General features: G+C 43.4%; 1 protein-coding gene across 1 annotated transcript in view; it reads right to left on the reverse strand.

Annotated features, from left to right (window-relative positions):
- Nucleotides 1–19601, reverse strand: part of HS1BP3 (HCLS1 binding protein 3) — a 57642-nt gene that overhangs the window by 28188 nt on the left and 9853 nt on the right. The window contains exons 3-4 of the mRNA XM_009095628.4: nucleotides 13156–13363; nucleotides 10992–11211 (exon numbers count right to left, since the gene is read on the reverse strand). Coding sequence (XP_009093876.1) covers nucleotides 10992–11211; nucleotides 13156–13363 — 428 coding nt within the window. The remainder of the gene's footprint in view (nucleotides 1–10991; nucleotides 11212–13155; nucleotides 13364–19601) is intronic.

A 19601-nucleotide genomic window follows, 5' to 3' on the forward strand; every position in this document is an offset into this window, starting at 1 on the left:
GAGTCTTTCATTAGAAAATTTGCAGAAGACACTAAGCTGGGATCATGTGTCCATCTGTTGGAAGGTAGGAGGGCTCTGGAGAGAGACCTAGAATGGTTGGATGGATGGGCAGAGTCCAATAAGATGAAGTTTCGTAAATCCAAGTGCCAAGTCCTGAATTTTGGCCACAATAACCCCTGCAATGTTATAGGCTGGGGATGGTGTGGCTGGACAGTGCCCAGGCAGAAAGGGACCTGGGGGTGCTGGTCTACATCTGGCTGAACTTGAGCCAGCAGAGTGCCCTGGCGGCCAAGAACATCCAGGCCTGGATCAGGAATAGTGTGGCCAGCAGGATCAGGGAGGTCATTCTGCCCCTGTGCTTGGCACTGGTGAGGCCACACCTTGAGTGCTGTGTCCAGTTCTGGCCCCTCAGTTTGGGAAGGACCTTGAGACTCTTGAGCGCATCCAGAGAAGGCAACGAGGCTGGTGAGGGGCTGGGAACACAAACCCTGTGAGGAATGGCTGAGGGAGCTGGGGGTGTTTAGCCTGGACAAAAGGAGACTCAGAGGTGACCTTATCACTCTCTACAACTTCCTGAAAGGTGCCTGTAGTCGGGGTGGGGGGGGGGGGGGGGGTTGGTCTCTTTCTTCAGGCAGCAACTGACAGAACCAGAGGACACAGTTTTAAGCTGCATTAAGGGAAATATAGGTTGGATATTAGGAAAAAGTTTTTTACTGAAAGAGTGATAAAGTTCTGGAATGGTCTGCCCAGGGAGGTGGTACAGTCACTATCCCTGGATGTGTTTAAAAAAAGACTGGATGTGGCACTCAGTGCCATGGCTTAGTTGAAGTGTAAGGGCATGGGCTGAACCTGATGATCTGGAAGGTCTCTCTGAACCCAGTGATTCTGTAAGATGGTTTTGAGGGCATGACACTGTGTTTTGTGTTTAATGATGCCATTAAGTATGCCTCAGATGCTATTACAGACAAAAAACAATAAAGCAAGGAAGAGAGAAACTTAGAAGTCTTCCATTCAAGCCACTGCAATGCATTTGTGTATCATGACAAATAAAGAGTGGTTATTACAGAAAATTGTGGTTCAGAGAGCAGAACTCAGAAAGTAACCTGTATTAGTGAAAATCAAGACCTTTTCCAAGCCATGTTATACACCACAGCTCACATCAATAGGGCTGAACTCTGTAACAGCCTAAAAGAGGCAGGCTGCACCTATCCAGCTCCAGGCTAGTTCCTGAGCTGTACCACCACCCAACAGAGTGCCAGCTGAGAGGAGCCAACAGTCACCCTTGCTGCACAATGCCCCTGGGAGTTTACGGCCACAGAGCATCCTCAGGTGCCAGGCATACACTCAGTAGTGCCTGCACCTCCTTACAGGGCCCCAACAGCTCCAATCCTCATTCCTAAAAATGCACATTCCTCAGGCTGCCCTGAGAGCAACAAAAGGCCAACAACAGCAAATTAATGTGGTGAGTGCATGGGCTGGGATAATGGTGCACAGTAACTGCCTTGTAAGTTTTTAGCACGCCCCCCCAGCATGAATTTGGACCAGGCCAATTATTGTTTTACCAAATAATGCCTGGACAAAGTTTAGGGATCAGTACAAGCTTAGGACCCTTCCTGTTTTGGACACGGACAGTTTGCTCTGGGGAGTGGAAGGATTCAACTGTTGGACAGAAGCTACTTTATTCTAGTTGGCAAAAGCAACACTACAGTTCCTGCCTGCTTTTATTTACTAGTTTAGCCACAGTCAAACCACCTACCACAGCTGTATATTTCACTTTCATATCGAATCTTACTCCCTCTATGATTTGGACATGACTGAGCATATCAGGCAATATTGAAAAAAAGGGTTTGACTCTTAACCAAAATGTACAGAAGGTAATGAAAAACATTTCTTTTGTTTCAATGACAATGTCATTAACAACTATCTATCTGAATGCCATATTTCTCTGCAAAGGAAAACTTTTCCCTAGGCAGATCTATAAAATCAGTTTTATTCCTTTTACTAAAGGGATAATGGAGAAATCTAACTTTTAAGTACTGTGATATGACCCAAGAAATTCAAGTGAAGAATGAAGAGATGCTGCGTCCCAGATGCATCTGTCCTTAGGGCCATTCCTTTTTAATTGACACTTCAGATGATTCCAGACCTGGCCAAATGCTGCAAGGGGTAGCAGTAAAAGATGTGATCCCCAGGTGTGTTAATTAGTACCAACCTATAGTTATCCAGCTAAATCATGCATTTTTGGCAAACTTTTCAGATTGCTTTCAAAAACGGTTTTCCAAAAGCTGATTCTTTGATCCTTTGAAATGAAGACAGAAATGTCTGCAGCAGGTCTGTGGGGAAAATGAACAACGGTTTTATTAAGTCTGCTGAATTAGGAACCTGACAGCATCAGATGAAAAGAAAAACAAGTCTCCCATCTCGACTTAAACTGAGCCCACAGTCACCCTACAGACAGCTTCAGTGCACAGGAAAGCAATAGGGCAGCTCTGAATCCAGCCCTCATTAGCAGTCTGTCTCATCTATGAGCAGTTCCCTGCATCTGCCGATTAAAGATTTCCCTGCCTTGGTGAAAGGAGAAGGCTCATCGATGAGGTAATGCTTTTTTATTCTAATTAAGGACTTGAGTCATCCTATTATTGTAAAGTCCATGAAACAAAACATGTTTAAATCTGCCCAATTACATCATGTTCAATCCTCTTCCAAAGGAGAAGTTAAAAAAAAAAAAAAAAAAAAAAAGACGCTTTTGATTCTATGCATTCATAAATTTATGCTGTAGTCTCTCTAAAGGATCTCCTGCCTCCTGCTCCTCTCTTTCTCAGTTAAGTAAGGACTTGCTGGATATGCCTGCAGAGCAGCTCACAGCAGCTCCTCCACACCTTCAGTGCTGCCTAGCTCTGCTACCAATGCCTGCACGTCCTGCCAAACAGGAGGGGGAAACCAAATGCCATGAGTTCACTTAGAGGAGTATGGGAATTATTTGAATTATTTGAAAGCTGGTACCAGCTAGTGGCAAAGGCATTTCATTCCAGTTCCCTGATATTACTTGGTTCTACAGTTCTGTATACAGAAAAGTGCATGATAAGTTTTATTCCTTTAGTACACTGTAAACAATGAACCAGGTCTGTTAAAAATCCTGTGACATCTTTATTAAAAGGAGACAATATACTTTGGAATCTGGTCAAATGCCAAGCTGGGTATTTGCATTTACATGGGTGTAATTCTCTCTGCATTTCCAGTTGAATTAAATGTTCTTCATTTATGGTGCTGCAATGCAGTGTTGCATGAAGCAATTAAGTTCTTGCTGCATTTCACCCCAGGTGAAGTTACATTTGTGTTCTGCTTGGAAACACCTCTGGATGGTGCACAGCTGTAACACTACACAGACTAGAGAGCTATTTTCAGCCCTTTGGGCTTAGGATGATGGCATAAACACAAATTAACTATTTATAAAACCCATTAAAGTATATTCAGTGTTCTAATCAGAAAGAAAATGAAGCACATTAAAATAATTACTTAAACTCTTTCCCAGAGGATTCTCATGTTCCAGCTGTGGATGTACTGGAATCACTCAAGCCAGTCATGACAGAAACTCATCACTGAACTTTAAGCCAGGCAATTGCTTAAAAACCTGAGGAAATAATGACTGAATAATCTCATGGGACCAAAAATCCAACACCAGACAGGGAAATATGAATGCAGATAAGGACAATGCTGGCACAGGGAGGACTCACACAAGTTTTCCTTAGGTCAGGGAAATGACTATTTCCAAAAGAAAAGAAAACACAGAGCAGCCAAGTTGAGAGCTGTGACTTGTGTATCCACTCCAAACCTCTCTGACAGTGTGAGTGCCCTAGCTCTGATCCCAAAGTGCAGCTCTTTCTGATTGCCAGGTGCAGACACAGCAGCAACCACCTGTGCAATGCACTCTCCTGAATGACAGAATATATATGGATAGAATATATGTCAACTACAAGTCCAGGAGTACACAAAAATCTCAGTTTTCCTGAGCATAATTCCATTCAGTCTGCCCTCCCAAAGAAAAGCCATGAGAAAAGAGGGTCAAGTTCTTCACACATACAACTCGATTTCCCTGGCTGGGAAGTACAGCTAGGAAAGGGTCTCAGTTCCACCACTTGGAGCCACACAAGCCTTGGTAGAGTTACCTCAAAAGAACAGGTTTCTGCCACTCAGAAGACTTTAAACAGAATGAATATGGATGATTCTGTAAGATACAGCAGCTAAATGTGGTTTCATTTTCCATTGTTTTCTTTCCATCATCCTCAGCTTCCCATTTGTGAGGGCAAAGCAAGATTTTCAGTAAGGAAACACATTGGAGGCTGTTCTCAGGAGATGGGATTGGTGGCAGAAAAGAAAGGAAAGCCCTCTGCATAGGAAACACCACTCACAAAGCCCCTATAAAAACAAAAAAATTCAGGAGATAAACTGAAGGGACAGAATTTCTGCAAGGAGAGCAGCCCTGCCAACCTGCTTTACTCCCTAGACACTCAGTTAAAACAATCCAAGGAGAGGCTACAAGGTTACCCCTAAAAAAGGTTGAGACCAGAAAAATTATTAAAAGTGAGGCAGGCTTATCTTCTAACTGGGTAGGTAATACAGAATTTTGGCTCCCTTTTCTCCTTCTCTCTTTGATGGAGAAGAACACTATACCAGACTATTAGCGTTGGTTTTCAGAAAAATTTCATCTGTCAGTAGAAGACCAACGGGGTTGTTTACTGGGATGCTGTGAGTTGCCAATCTGACAGCAGCTGCATGGGAATTGTGACAAATACTTGAGTCACTTGGCAAAGTGATGGTCAAACATGCCTTGCAACCTAAGCTTGTGACTCAACAACTGACAGAAAATAGAGATTTGCCTGTTTAAATCTCTGAAGGCCTCACAGCTGTGAGCACACACTGCTAGGAAAACAAAGCTCTATTTTCCCATTCATTGTTTTGACTATCTGAATTTTGTTAAAGAAAAAATAACCATTATCTTCACTCTTCTTTGATGCTTTGACACCTTCACTCTCTTTTAGCTGACCAGGACAGACAGACAAGTTGTTTTTATGCTGTGTATAAATCATAATGGATTCAGAGGGGAAGCAGACACATACCTGGCTGGACCCAAAGGCAGCTGTGAATTTGTGTAAGTGGCTGAGAAGCAGGATGCCTGAGGAGTGGCAGGAATACAACCCTGCCAGCCAAGGACCAGAAGGCACAGCAGATGAACACACATTTTGACAAGTTTGCTCCAGACCATCTGTCCAGCAGACAGCAGCTGTGCTACAACACCACTCCAGCCTGCAGAAATTTTCTTCCTTGGAGGGGAAAATCCATGAGCAAGTACACTGCCCTCACCTATTGCAGCTCTGGGCACTCCATCTATAAAACCACTTGGAAAGATGCTGAATGCAGGATTCCCTTTAAGCTGATTTCTGCCTCTCCATCAGCCACTCTCAGCTGTCCAAGGTTTCTGGCAGAGGAAGCACGATCAAATTAATTTCTTCCCCAAAGGCAGAAGGCTGAGGCCATTATAGGCTCTTCTGCCACAACAGAGAAGAGGAAAGGAAAGGGAGCACTGGGATCAACAACTCAGGAGTCAAGCTCTAGCCTGACTGCCACTAAGGGGCTGGGAAACACAAAGGTGTGGGATGCAACCCAGAAACAACTGCTGGCTTGTGTGCCAGCCTACCTCCTCCTGCAGCCTGCCTGGCTCTACAGGTTCTGGCAAGGCCAGGGCTGGCTTGGGGCTGCTCATTCCCTGTCAATCTGCTGCTCCAAGCCATCACCTACTTCATCTGCAGCCAGGAAAAGCACTGAGTGCCTTAATAATCCCCTTACCAACTAAATCCAGCAAGAGCAAACCTTTGGCACTGGACGTGCTTAAGCTTGACCCCAGCAACAACCAGCTACAAAGACTTAAAAAAACCCTGGCAGAAGACACCCAAAACAACAGCCCTCACCAGCCCCATCCCTTCCTGACTATTGTCAGGACTCAGCTGTATCTGTGTCTAAACACAACAGATGCAAAGCTTCCACCTACCCACGTGTCTGTGTTCCTCAGGAGAGGCACAAATTTGGATGAGGAGAGGTCATAAGGAAATCCTCTGAAACAATAGTAAAAGCACAGAGTCAAGACAGAAACTCTCCAAGACCCATGATGAAATAGAAGAACTCCTGCCTAGGGAATACTCACCTCTGTGCAGTTTGCCAGGAAAAACCTATGCCTGGGGAAATGCATGCTGTCACTAAAAGATTTAGGGAGGCAAAGGAAAAAGGACGGAAGGGAGGAACCCTGTGTGGAGGAGAGGCTCCTATGAGAGCTGATGAAGACAGGAAAAAAAAAGCTCAGGAAAAGGTGGGTTCTGCCAAAGTGGTGAACAAATATTACCTCAGAAGATTACTGCAGATGAAGAAATGCATGCACTGAAAGGGCTGCTGCATGTTTTAACCCATGAGGCAGCCACACTCCTTTTGCAGAATTGCTGCTGCTTTGTTCAGAGGAGTTGGTTCACAGTCATTTTAATCAGCTGCTGAGGTTTTTTGGAATGAACTGAATACAAGTACTAAATTCAGTTGTTGTGACTACAGAGTGGGAGGAGAGGGATGCTAAAGCTCTTGGCTTCAAAACATAAACATTAGAACTCTGTACTTCACCCACAGAGGAAGAAGACAAAACCCCATTCAGTCACTGTGTGGTGTTTTTAACTTGCTTTAAGAAGAATACCTGGAAATGTGAAGTTGATCTTGCTTGGATTAAGCATGCAAACTGGATGCCTGACCTGTCTACAAAAAGCCAAGCCCTAGGGTAGCTTGAGGGCAGAGTGGAGCAAAGATGGCAGCAGGCAGAAAGCTCTGTGGGTAGAAGAACAGGGGCCATACTGATTTTTTTGTGTAATTCCTTCACAGCATGGGCCTAAGCACAGGAGCTCGGTTCAACAGTTCAAGCTGTTAGAACAGCTCCTGGTACCCCCTGGCATGGGACAACCTGCCTTCTCCCAAAGCATCCCAATCACAGCCCAGGAGGCAGCCCAGGCCAGCAGGCACTTGCAGAGGACATTCTGGATACAGCCAACCTCACTGAGAGGACAGGAGAATGTCATGGTACAGCCATGGCCAGACACTGCCCAGTCAGCCCCAGCTGAGCACTGCTGCTGCTCTGGATCCCTGCTGCACACAGCTCCCCTCACTCCCTGCCAACCTCCCCTCAAACCCCTGGCAAATCACACCTTTTTCCATTGCAGAATTTTCAACAGTACCATCAAGTTCAGGTGAATAGCTCATCCAACTTGTGCTTCTCTTCCAGGCCTTGTCCTTCAGAGGTATTAGCCTCTTTCGGATCCATTGCTCTTGTTTCTTTCATTCCTGAATGCATACCAGTTGGAGAACTCCCTGCAACTGGGACTATTTTGCAACTTATGAGGAAAATGCTTTAAAACACTGTTAAAAAATGCTGCACCTTTACAAACTCCAACATCAAAGCACCATGGTAGCCTACTAAGATTTTAAAAATATGTATCTGCAAATGGTGAGCTCTATGGATTTAAAGAAGAGTGATAAAGAGTGCTGACAAAGCTAAGTCAATATACCTAATATTGTCCCTACAATGGGGAGTTAATTACATATCTGATTTCCGACTTATCAGGGAATTAAAACACTTTAACAAAGGAATATTACAATGATTGTGGCTAAAGAGAAAAAAAAAAAAAAACAAATCCAAGAGATGAACCTTTAAAAAAATGCTGTGAGAACCTTACAGTGATTTAGAAGTCACTGTATACTTAAAGTACTTAGAAAAGTGAAATAGAGCTAAAAGTGTGCCACTGCTACAAAAGTGAGTATACTATAATTCATTCCCTTATGCACAGCTGATATCAAAGGATCATCTTACTCTGTATTAGGAGTGATTTTTCTTACAGGACCTGCATATTCTGTCCAAAGCTGAAAAGATTTCTACAAATGTCCAGGAAAACTTGCAGAGTAATTGGTGACAATACACTGAAATACCAATACTCCAAATCACCAAGAAAGGCAGAGGGTGAAGAGAAGAAAACATATTTCAGTGAATTTCAACACTTATATTTGTGCATCCCATAAATATAAGTTAATTCTTTTACTCTAGGAAGAACCAGGCTTCTGGCGTAAAAAAATATAAAGGAGGAGGCATGTTAAAAGATGAAAACTTAATCAGAAATATGTATTGTTTTTGACATGTTCCTGGTTTGGACAGCAAAACCTCAAGTCTTTCTGTTGTTAAGAATCCCTGAATCACCCTGCTAATATACAGAGAAAGCTTTGAGGCATAAGAATCATACAACAGAGAAACACAAAGTTTGTAGATCACCATTAATACCCACAAAAGATGAGGAGCTGGACAGGCAAGTGAGTTTGCCCACCTGACATCAAAGAGCAACTCAGCCCTGAAAGAGAGGCAGACAATCAGCACCACTGGGTGTACAACAACTGGGATGTCTCTTCCAGGCAATAGGCACCAGCCCATTATGAGCTTCCACCCGGGTGACCACCAGCGATACAAAAACAGGAAAAAAGGCCCCTAGCTTAGCATTTTACCCCTAAGGCCTGATATTTAACTGGATATTGGGTGGTTCAGCAGCACAGCAGCAGTGCTGGGCCAAATCCAATCCACAGCCTTCTGGCCCAGGAGGAGAAGTTGTTACCAAATGAAGCATGCTGACAGCATATGGAGGCCTGTGCTACTGGAGCAGTCTCATCCTCATCCAGAAAGCAAAAAACCTGTAAGATTATGCCAAACACATGATTCAATTTAGGTTGGAGCTCTGCTGCTCAAAGCACTCTGGACACCACTACTTCACAAAATGGACTGGCTTGTTTCAGTGCTGACTCTACAGCTTTCCAAAGGTTTTTCAGAGGGGAAAGGAGCATGGATTTTTTTTTTTCCTTTTAAACCTGAATTTACTAGGCACTAGGGGACAATTTACTACTAAACACATTTATCTATCTGCTTCACCTCCTGTTTATTCATTCCCATGCCAAAGTAACTTCAAGCACATGTGAAGCACTAAACCTGTGGGGCTTCAGCTCCCTCTTCAAAGCATGCAAGGACCAAACATTTTAACAGGCATAGAAGACACCCTAAAATGTCCCCTGAGAACTGCCTATCCACTGACCATTAAGCTTCTGCCTTTGGCCTCTCACCTAGACACTTCCTACTAGATGGCACAGAGCTGGGATACAGTGCTGATGTACAATCTGATCTCCATTGATGTGAGCTGAAAATAACTCCCATGGAAGCAGGATGAGTTACAGGAGAACAGAGACAATGAAAAAACCACTTCAGAATTCTTGTCTCCACTTTCATGTTTCTGTCCCAACACTGTGCAAGTGAGAGTCACAAAAACAATAATAAATAGATATGGAGATGTCTTTTATAGATAGCCAGCCACTGCTTTAGAGTGAAAAACATCTGACTGTGTAACTGCTGCTGCAGAGCTGCAGCTCTGTCCCAGTGAAGACTATACTTCTTATATAAATGAAGTAAGAATTCTGTACTTGGAAGGAACTGAAGCAATAAACTAAATGAGGATTAAATACCAGACCTTGTCATCCTTCAGTGCATTAGAAGACCAAAATAATCAAGATTTTCAAATGCTATATCAAGCTGGGCAGAGAGAAAAGCAAACTTCTTGCTTGTTTTGGCATAGCAAGCTTTTTATAGCTTCTATTTGTTGTAAGCTGGAAAATATAGCATTGCATTTGATAACCCAATAGATCATTTTCCTATCCATAAAAGGACTATTGCTTTTATTAAAATACAAACTAAGGACCATTTTGTGGGAAGTATTGCTTTATCTAACTTCGCACTGTAGTAATTTAAATTTTTAAACTCTCCTAAAACAAAAGAATAATTGTGATGCTGAGTAATTCAGCATATTTTGTCAAAAGAGTAATAGTAAATGTTTTCTGGTGATCTTTTTATGGTGAATCTTTTCTGATTTAAAGGATTAAAAACTTCAGGTAAAAAGGACAATATCTGGGCATCCACAATTACATGATTATAATAGCAGGAGGAAAGTCCAAATAATGCTTCCAGTATTATCCATCTTATTTGACCAAACCTAGTGTAGGAGACTCCAGCTTAGACCTAGAGTGAATGATCCCTTAGCAATGATTTAATGCCACTGGGAAACACCAAGAGAGGGGCCTGGCTTGTTACTCTCAGTTACGGCCTATCGCTATGCAGAAGCATTTTGAAAGCACAGTCTAGATCCAGGACGACACTCACTGGTGGCTGAAACCATCCACTTGGGTCAGTCAGTGCTTACTGAAGATCAAGAACAGCTACACCTTCTTCACTTGGACATCTAAAGCCTGAGACACCCTAAAGAGTAGTTGATACTCATGATCCCAGCACAAAAAAAACCCTTTATTTTCTTCCAGACTTTAGCAGTTAGAAATCAGTTTGGAATTCAGTGAGAAATTCCATCTTGAAATGAAAAAAGTAACTGACTGAAAATTACTGGACAGGTAAACACACTCAGATACCAATGTCAGGAAGCTTTGACCCAATTACTGTTTCTCAAGCTGTTACTGCATATGCCTTAGTGGCATTTAGCATGTAACCCCTTCAAACAAAGGAAAAAGGAAAGAAAAGCCACAGCGATCTCAAAAGCAGTTCCAGACACCGTAATCAGAGTGTCATGTGTACTCCAGAAGGCACATCCACTGGATGCTGGAGGGCTGATGCTCTGTGGTGGAACCCTGCAAAGTACCTCCTATAGCTGGGACTGTTACCAAGGCACTCATGATGTCCCTGTCACTTCAAGGTCCTGAGGAATGCACTGAAAATGCACTACAAAGTCTCTTCCCTCTACCAAAGCACCTCATTCATGAACTGCAGAGGCCTTTCCTCCTCTGTGAAACTTAACAATGTGGGGACAGTGACATACAACAGCCTTATTCAGAAAGGCTGAAGTCTAAATACCTAATTTAGAGGATTTTCGCCATACCTGATTATACCTAGAGGGTCTAAAATTTCCTCTTCTTCCTCCTCTCCTCCTTCTTTTTCCTCCCCTTTTTTGACATCTTCCACTGATAAAAGCTGCGAGATTAGGTCAGGTGTCTTCTCCTCTTTGAAAAAATCCAATGCCTCATTTTCTTCATATTCTTCCTCCCTGTTATCAGGCATGTTTTTACCCTTGAAGTCAATGGCACCGGAAGATTTTGTTCCTGCAAAACACAGTAATGGAGGCAGAACTGAGTATACAAGATAAAAACTGCAGGTTTTTTATAACTTGCACTTGTTCCTGAGAGTTTTGTTTAAGGAATGAAGGACATGATCAGTTTTTGTGAAACTCTTTCAAAACACTCCCACTGTTCCCTTTATTCACTATGTGTCATGATGTGTCTGATCTGTTTACCGATTCAAAATAGCTAAGTAGAGAAAGATAGAGGAAATGAACTTTATCTGAGACACAGCAGCACATGTCAAATCTGCTTATTTATGTTCCTTCTACAGTCAACAGAAACAATAGAATTTCCACGTGGTGATTCATCCCATCCAAATGAAGTCATGTGAGTTTCTCTTTGAAGTGCATATTTCTCTTCTACTGGCTACAGAGACACTGTAAATACTCTGCATAGATGTAGGCAGCTAACTTTCACATAGCTAGCAGAGATAAAAATCCTCTTTTTGATACAATTTAACTAACTTGGGTTAAAATTAGAGCATTGGACAGCATGTTTCTACAGAAGCTCTTCAGTTTACAGTGAAAAATTGAAGCCTGAAGTTCTAACACCCTTCAGTATGCAAGATGCATCCAGCTCAGCAAGTTCAGCCAACTGAAAAATAAAACTAAGTCTTCTCACCACACTTGCTCATGCAAAGGGCAGCAGAATGAGGAGAGAATGGCTCCTTGTTGGCAAGTTTCTGGATGTCCAGGGAAGCAATTTAAAATCATGAGACCAGCTAAAAAAAATGCTGCTGAAAGCTGTGCTGACTAAAATTCATGGTTACACCATTTTGACTATAGAAGTAACATGGCATGGGAGACTTATCTCACCCAGCTTTTCATGTCTGCATCTGCCAAATCAGACAATCTGACATTATTCTAAGGCAAATTCTGATTTCACATTACTTGTACCCAATCTGCCCACAGAATGCAGTCCAGCCTAGTTTAGCTGCAGATGTGCACCATGGTTAGGTTAACCAGCAAGCAAAGATCAATCAACATGAATTCTGAATTCTCTGTGCAAGGGATCTGCTTTCAAGAGAATACTGCCCAGGGAAAAAAATCCCAAACAAAATCTTACTACCTGGATTTTGCCATGCATTAAGCAGCTTTGCCCCCGTTGACTTTAGGAAGCTCCCAGTGGCACAGAACTAATCTGGCTACACCTGACACTTCTGCAAAATGGACTGTTAGCTGTTGCTAACAGTCTGCTTACACTTGTCAGCTTCTTGCAACTTCCCCTACTTAAAAGTACCCCTCCACTAAGAATCCTACACAGCACCAGGCTGGAGTACTTCCTCCTCAGCAGCCCTCAGCTGAATTAAAAGCAGAGAACTCATATATTCCACTCATTCAGTAACTCCCTGCTATGCCCAAGAGACATAAAAAAAGAACAATATGAATTACTAGACAAGACAAAAGCTGGACATAAGGCTAAGGAAAGCTAAGAAAAAAAATTAAAATAAACTAAAAAGAAAACAAAGCTAGCCAGAGAATGTGTTTAACTAATAAAGAATCTGTCTTCCATTAAAATCTTTCTGAGAGTCAATAATTTGCAGGAAAACCAGACAAAACATGGAAGAGCTGCTCACTAAGGGAAACCCTGCACTGTCCCTTTAGGGTCCATCTCCTCACTGACAACATATGACTATTTAGCCTTCTAAACTTACACATTCTGAAGTACAGTAGGAAATCAGGGACAGGCTAGCACAATGCTTGCTTTGAAGGTACCTATCAACATCTCTGAATGAGGCAGGTGTCCACTGAGAGGAGGAAGAAGCTCTAGCAAACATGACTGTGCAGCACTGTAAATGCACATGAGGATATTTTCAGTGACAGCCTTTATTCTGGCACTCTCTAGTTTTTGGCTGCCCAAGTCAAGAACTTAACATTTCCATAAAGCACATTCCTGGGAGAGGGGACACTCACATCTTCTAGTTACCTAAAAATTCCAGTAACTCAGGACTCGTTGCTAGATCCTCGTCTTTGGAGATGAATTTCATGATGTCATTGAACATAGCTCTTCGCTCAGAGATGTCAGATTCCCCCACAAAGAGAACCTTTCTAGGCAGGAGTGGCAGAGACACCTGGGGATACCGTGCTGTCAGTCTCTGGTAGAGCTCCTCGATCTCGCTGTACTTCTTGGAAACCTGCAATGAAAATGTGTTGCCTGGGTTCATTTCTTTACAGGTGAGACAGAAGCAGCAAAGCAGCAGTGAAGTGCAGTGAAACATTAACTGTGGAAGTGGAAAACCATGTATGAGCAAGGAGCTTTACACATGGCCTAGCAAAAGCCTGTTATGTACCCAGTGAATCCTTAAGCACTGTTGCTAGTCTTCTAATTCTGTTATTAAAAATCCACTGCTTAATGGAATTAAAGTTCATTGCCAGAATCCATTTGTCTGACTCATTAGCTAATGAAATACTGGGAAGGTCACTGCTGCAGATACTTTTCTGACAGCAGTAATCCTTGTCCACTAAAAGTGATGCCCAGTCCTGAAAGTCAGGAGGGAAGAAAAGCCCTGCCTGGTAGGTACATGGTGAAGAAAGCTGCATATGCCTTTGCACCACTGTCCCACTCCTCACTCCTGGTGGCTTAAGTGCTCTTTGGGTGCTTAGGCCTAAAAATTGTCACATTTTCTGCCCAGAACAGCACATAACAGAAAAACCTAAGGGCAAAGACCTCAGCTGACCCCTGACTATTCAGATCATCCATGAGAAAATAAAAATCAACAACTTGGCCATGGCCTAAAAGGTTCTCATACAGGGAGAAGATGCCAAGAGTGAATGGAGTCATTCCTTCTGCGGACAAAGACAGGAAGCCTGAGGAGAAATAAGGCTCAAGATATTACAAGGAAAGCAATAGCTATGGGAATGCTGGTGTGACTCTTATGCCACATTAAGTATTGAATTCAGTACCTTAAACCAATACACAAAACCCACACACAAACAAAACACTATCCCTAAGTGACATTACAGATGCAATGAGGGTGACTTCCCTGCTCTGTGGTGTTATACAGATAATGTATTTGTCAAGGCCCTCCATGGATCCATAATCTACCAAACTGTTTCAATTAATACAGAGATTAAAAAACTACCCCAAAAACAGTGCTAGTGGAGTGCATAGGGCACAGATACTCTTTAGGGTCCAGCTCTCATCCTCCTGTAACATGTTTTGCTGAACTCTAGAGGAGTGAATCATAATTAGCACTGCAATATGTGCAGTATTGCACATACTGAGATGGATATAGAAGATGGAGAGACTCAAGCACCACATCTTGGAATGGAGTAATGCAGAGTTCTCCTACCAACACAGGGATAAAGAAAGTCAACTTAACAAAAAGCACAGAAGGGAAATTAGTTATAGATCAATGCAGAATCCCTACACTGCATCTATACAAGCAAACTAAACAGCATCAGGCTGTTATATTCCCAGCCACTGGAAACTGAGAGCACCTACTAGAAACCTCATTTACAATGTCTACTGGAACCTGACAATGTCGGCACAGTTCCTACACTCTGGGCAGTCATCATGCCCCCAGATAATTCTTCAGTCCAAGATTTGGCCCAGTGGAGAGACCCCAGAGTAGCCAGTTTGGGGCACTGATGCCCATTGCAGATGGTAAGGAAGTTTAATGCTGTGCATGCAGCCAAACTGTGTGAACTGCCCTCCAGGCCAGGGAACAGGCCCTGGCAGTAACAGGCACACCTCAGCCAGTTCACTGATTCAGATGTGGGCACAAAGAGCAATAACCACCTCAGCTTCACGCTTCCCTGCCTTTCGCAGTAATTATCAACCTAGCCAGATGATTTGGAAAAGCATTTGCATTTCAGCTGTACAATGTTCACTGTGGGTTCAGTGCCCAGGCACAAAAGGCAAGCAGGTTTGTAACAAAGATCTGAAACACAACACCCAACCTGAGTCGACAGGGGAATGAAAACCAAGAATTTTAGACTTGTCTTGTAAAAGCAACAAAGGTAAAGTGTGAGTAACGCTGTACTCCACATGCCAGATCTGAAATGCCATTCAGCAAGCAGGCACTAAAGAGAGGGGAACACAGATGATCCAGAACATCACAATCTTCCCTCTGAAAGACCCCCCAGAAAGAGAGGGGAAAGCAATTCCAGAGCTTCTGAACTGCTGTACATTTTTAGTTTGCTAGCTCCCAGGAGCACTCTGAGCAGGGTAGGATGCCCGAGCCCCTCCCAAAAATACTATGTAAGCACAAATGTAAGGGCAGTAAGGAATTCACTGGTGCTCTTTCGAAAGAGTAAACATCATTACCTTTCACCCAGGAAAAAAAAAATTAAGTCTGATTTGTGAAAAACATTTAACATTTAATTAATTTCAATAACAACTACCAAATTAATTTCTGAAAGCATTACAAGACAGCAGCCAATCAAGATTATGCCAAAACGGTTTTTTAAAAATACCCTAACACTGAACTGAGATACACAAACTTATTTCTTTCCCCACTTAATTTTCATTCCTCCTCTATCAAAGTCTGTAAATTATTCATAAATCTCAATTTATGTCTAATTACACCACTGAACCTAAAGCAAACGCACAGCCTCGCATCCCATCGCTAATTGCGCCTTTGTGGATCTGCGTGGGCTTTGAACAACAACGCCGGGAACGCACAGGCGACACGGAATACCAAGTGTGACAGCACCGTCCCCAAAGCATACTAATGTGCTTCCCAGAGCCCGCAGCACAGCGCACAGGGCGATATCCTGCAGTGCCGGGATGCCCTCTGCTGGAACACCCTGCTGCTGTACCAGAGAGGTGTCAGCCCTCTGCTGGAACACCGTGCTGTACCAAAGAGGTGTCAGCCCTCCAGAACACCCAGCTCTACCAGTGATGTGTCATCCCTCCAGAACAGAGGTGTCAGCCCTCTGCTGAACACCCCACTGTACCAGCGAGGTGTCAGTCCTCCAGCCAAAACCATTCCCCACTTACCCAAGCCCAGTGCTGGCCCCTGCCAGCCGAGCTCCTCACCCACTGTCCCTGTGCCTCAAGCCCAGGCAGCCATGGGCTCCTTGACAGCCTCGCTCAGCTCTGCTGCCAGCTTTACCTGGGGTTTGGTGCTGGAAATGCAGTGGTAAGTCTGGCTGAGCCCAGCAGCCCCAGACTGGTGTGCTGAGAATCACCAAACCGTTCGGGTTAGAAGGGACCCCAGAGATCATCCTTTTCAATATGGGAGGGACACTTTCTCTGGGACCAGGCTGCTCAGAGCCCCACCCAACCCAGCCTTGAACAGTTCCAGGGATGGGGCAGCCACAGCTTCTTTGGGCAACCTACGCCAGTGGCTCAGCACCCTCATAGTCAAGAATTGTTTCCTTACTTTAATCTACACCTTCCCTTCTTCAGCCATCCCACCTTCTCAATTCCAGGCCCTTGTAACCAATCCCTCTCCTTTCTCACAGCCTCTGCAGGTACTGGAAGGGGTCTAGTGTCACCCTGGAGCCTTCTCCAGGCTGAACAGGCTCTCTCAGTGTCCTCACAGGAGAGCTGTCCCAGCTTTATGACCACTTCTGTACCATTCCTCTGGATCTGCTCCAACAGGTCCATGTCTTTGCTGTACTTGGGACCCCAGAGCTGGATGCAGCAGCACAGAGCCTTACGCAAGTGACAGACAGGTTCCACAGAGTGTATTTTTTCATGCAAATCCCAGACATGACGCAGAGCATTCTCACACCTTTCTATCCAGCAAGCACTGCTCTGCTGCAACAATTCTGGACTCTTTCAATTTGACATCCTCTGTCAGTCTTCCAGGAGCAAGGCGCATCAGCATGTAACAAAATTACATCTTGCCTTTCCTGGTTATTCCTTGTAGCCCTTTGAAAATCCTTGATGGATCCTATGGCCCAAAATGTCAGGATAGAAAATAAGCACTGCTCTAAACCCCATTTTATCAATCCTATTAGGAAAACAAAGTTTGATCTGATTAATATTCAAATATTTTTCTTCAGCTGCCTGTAATTCCTCCAGGTCTTGATCCCGCAGTTATCCTCTCCCCCTCCATGCCTCTGACTGAACTCTGTGGAGCTAAACCCCACCACCTGTAAGTCAGCCTGAGTGCACACACTTCAAGGAGTTCTGTCAAGTCACAATATCAAAGGCTCAATCTGCTTCACTTCAAAAGAGTTAATCATGCAAATACAGCAAAGCATGTGCACATTTGCCAGGTCAAGACCTTATTTGCCTGTAATAATTAACAACCAACACAGAACTTAAAAGACAGACAGGGATGGGTTGAATGTTTTTTTTCTTTCCCCACTGGGAACAAATAAATAAGTTGAATGTGATCAAGTATAGCTAGAAGGTTAAGAAAACCACCATGAAGTTCAAAGTGAAAGTCTGAAGTTTGCTACTAATCCCTCAAATCTCATGCATGTGCCTTGCCCCCCTCTTCCCAAGGGCCTCACACACCGGAATGGCTGCAGGATACAAGCCTGGCACTTGCAGTTGTGTGCAGAATTTGATCCCACTCAGTATTAAGGCTATTTAATGCCTCCTTTCCATTCAAAGCTCCTTTTACTGCCCCATTTGTGACCTCTAACTTGTCTTCATATGTTTTTTATCTACTGCAAGGATTTCAACAAAATGGAGATCTCTGAGCTAACTCGAGCCCTTTGCCAGTCAGAGCACACCAACAAAGAGCACGCTTGATTTTACAGTATTTCCTGAAAACCAGGGCTACTGTGACTTTCTTCTTATTAAGCCCACTTCTTAACACTGTCAGAAAAGGGAGATCCAGCATCTGTGTCCTTTTAAACAAGCACTAGCTTTGGGTACAGGACTCAAAAGCACCCCTTCTCCCAGAGAGCACAACCCAAGCTTTCACTTGGAAGCTCCCAATTCAAGCCCTACCAGAATTAATGTTTCTTGGTGACCCAGTGGGTGTGCATTATGGTAGATTTTAATTACATGATCACATGCTGTTCTCCTCATCTGTTTTGCCCAGCAGAAGAGCAAGAACTCTAATATTTCTTTTTAATCAGCATGAATCCTTAGTGGCTTCTAAACCTATTGCTACACTGAGCATGATTTTTTCCCCTCCTCTCACATCACAGAAGCCACAAGGTGAAGGAATTTATCTTCACAACACACCTGTACAGTCAGAAAAACCCAACTCCAATGCACATATTTTGAGGCCCAAACAAAAAAAAAAGGCCAACATATGCAAAAGGCAATGATGAAAACATAAATGAATACACACCCACGTACTCATACACTCCCTCATTTTAAGAGAGGAAGACAGTTCTATAGTAAATGCCTCCCTAAATTGTGTTATGCCTGTCAAACACCAGTAGTTATTTGTTCAGCTTTGAAAAAGAAAAAACTTGACTAACAAATAACTTGTACAGAAGAATCAAACTGGATGCAGATCCAAAGAGAAGGCACTAAAGGCTGGGTGGATTTTTAATAAAGCTGGGAAGGGAGAAGTTAATTGCTAAAAAAGCTAAGGTGTGGCTAGAAGAAATGCCTTAAAGAAAAGCAAAGCCTTTTCTTTTTATCACAGAAAATGGCAAATCTACAGGCAATAATTAAATATCATCTTGGTAGCAGTACCAAAGAGAAAAGCAATTTCCCTCTTTCGATAGTACGAGAGTATTCTGACCTTTGAAAGAAATGCAACTGACTTTTCCTTTAATTACCAAATATAATCTTAAGGTTATGCAGTTTTAAAACCCATCTGTCCTATTTCACAATTAACATTTTTTTAAATTAAAAAATCCCTCCACTTTCTAAAAATTTAGAATGTCATCACAGAAGTGAATTTCTTATTCTGTTAATTCTTCACAAACATTTTAATTAGAGATGCTGTGAAGCTGATTTTGCATAGTCCTGTTAAGCTGGGGAATAGGGCACTCTGGATTCTTTGGCCCCACAGCAAAGGCTTCACAGGTCAGATCTGAAATCTCTTTTTGATATTAATCTGGTTTTTGTCATAGGGTTTAACACATCTCTTGATCTTGACAGGACAACAGGGCAGAACCTCAAGCTGCACCAGGGGAGGTTCAGGTTGGACGTCAGAAATAATTTTTTCATGGCAATGGTTGTTAAACATTGGAATGGACTACCCAGGGAAGCGCTGGAGTTACCATTCCTGGAGGTCTTCAAGAAATGTCTGGACACGGCACTTGGTGCTCTAGCGTTGATGGTGATGATCTGTCAAAAGCTGGGTCAAGGATCTTAAAGGCCATTTCCCACCCAAATGATCCTATGATTCAATCCTGGAAACCACAGCTAGCTTAGACAACCCTTCTGCCTTGCTCACCAGGCTTTCCCAGGGAGAAGAGGAGCTGCTGGAGCTGCTGGTTCTGCTGCCTGGCTGCCAGGGCAGGAGCAGCTGCTCCTCTGAGGCCTCAGGGACAGCGACA

Source organism: Serinus canaria, chromosome 3, assembly GCF_022539315.1.
Source record: "Serinus canaria isolate serCan28SL12 chromosome 3, serCan2020, whole genome shotgun sequence".
NCBI lineage: Eukaryota > Metazoa > Chordata > Aves > Passeriformes > Fringillidae > Serinus > Serinus canaria.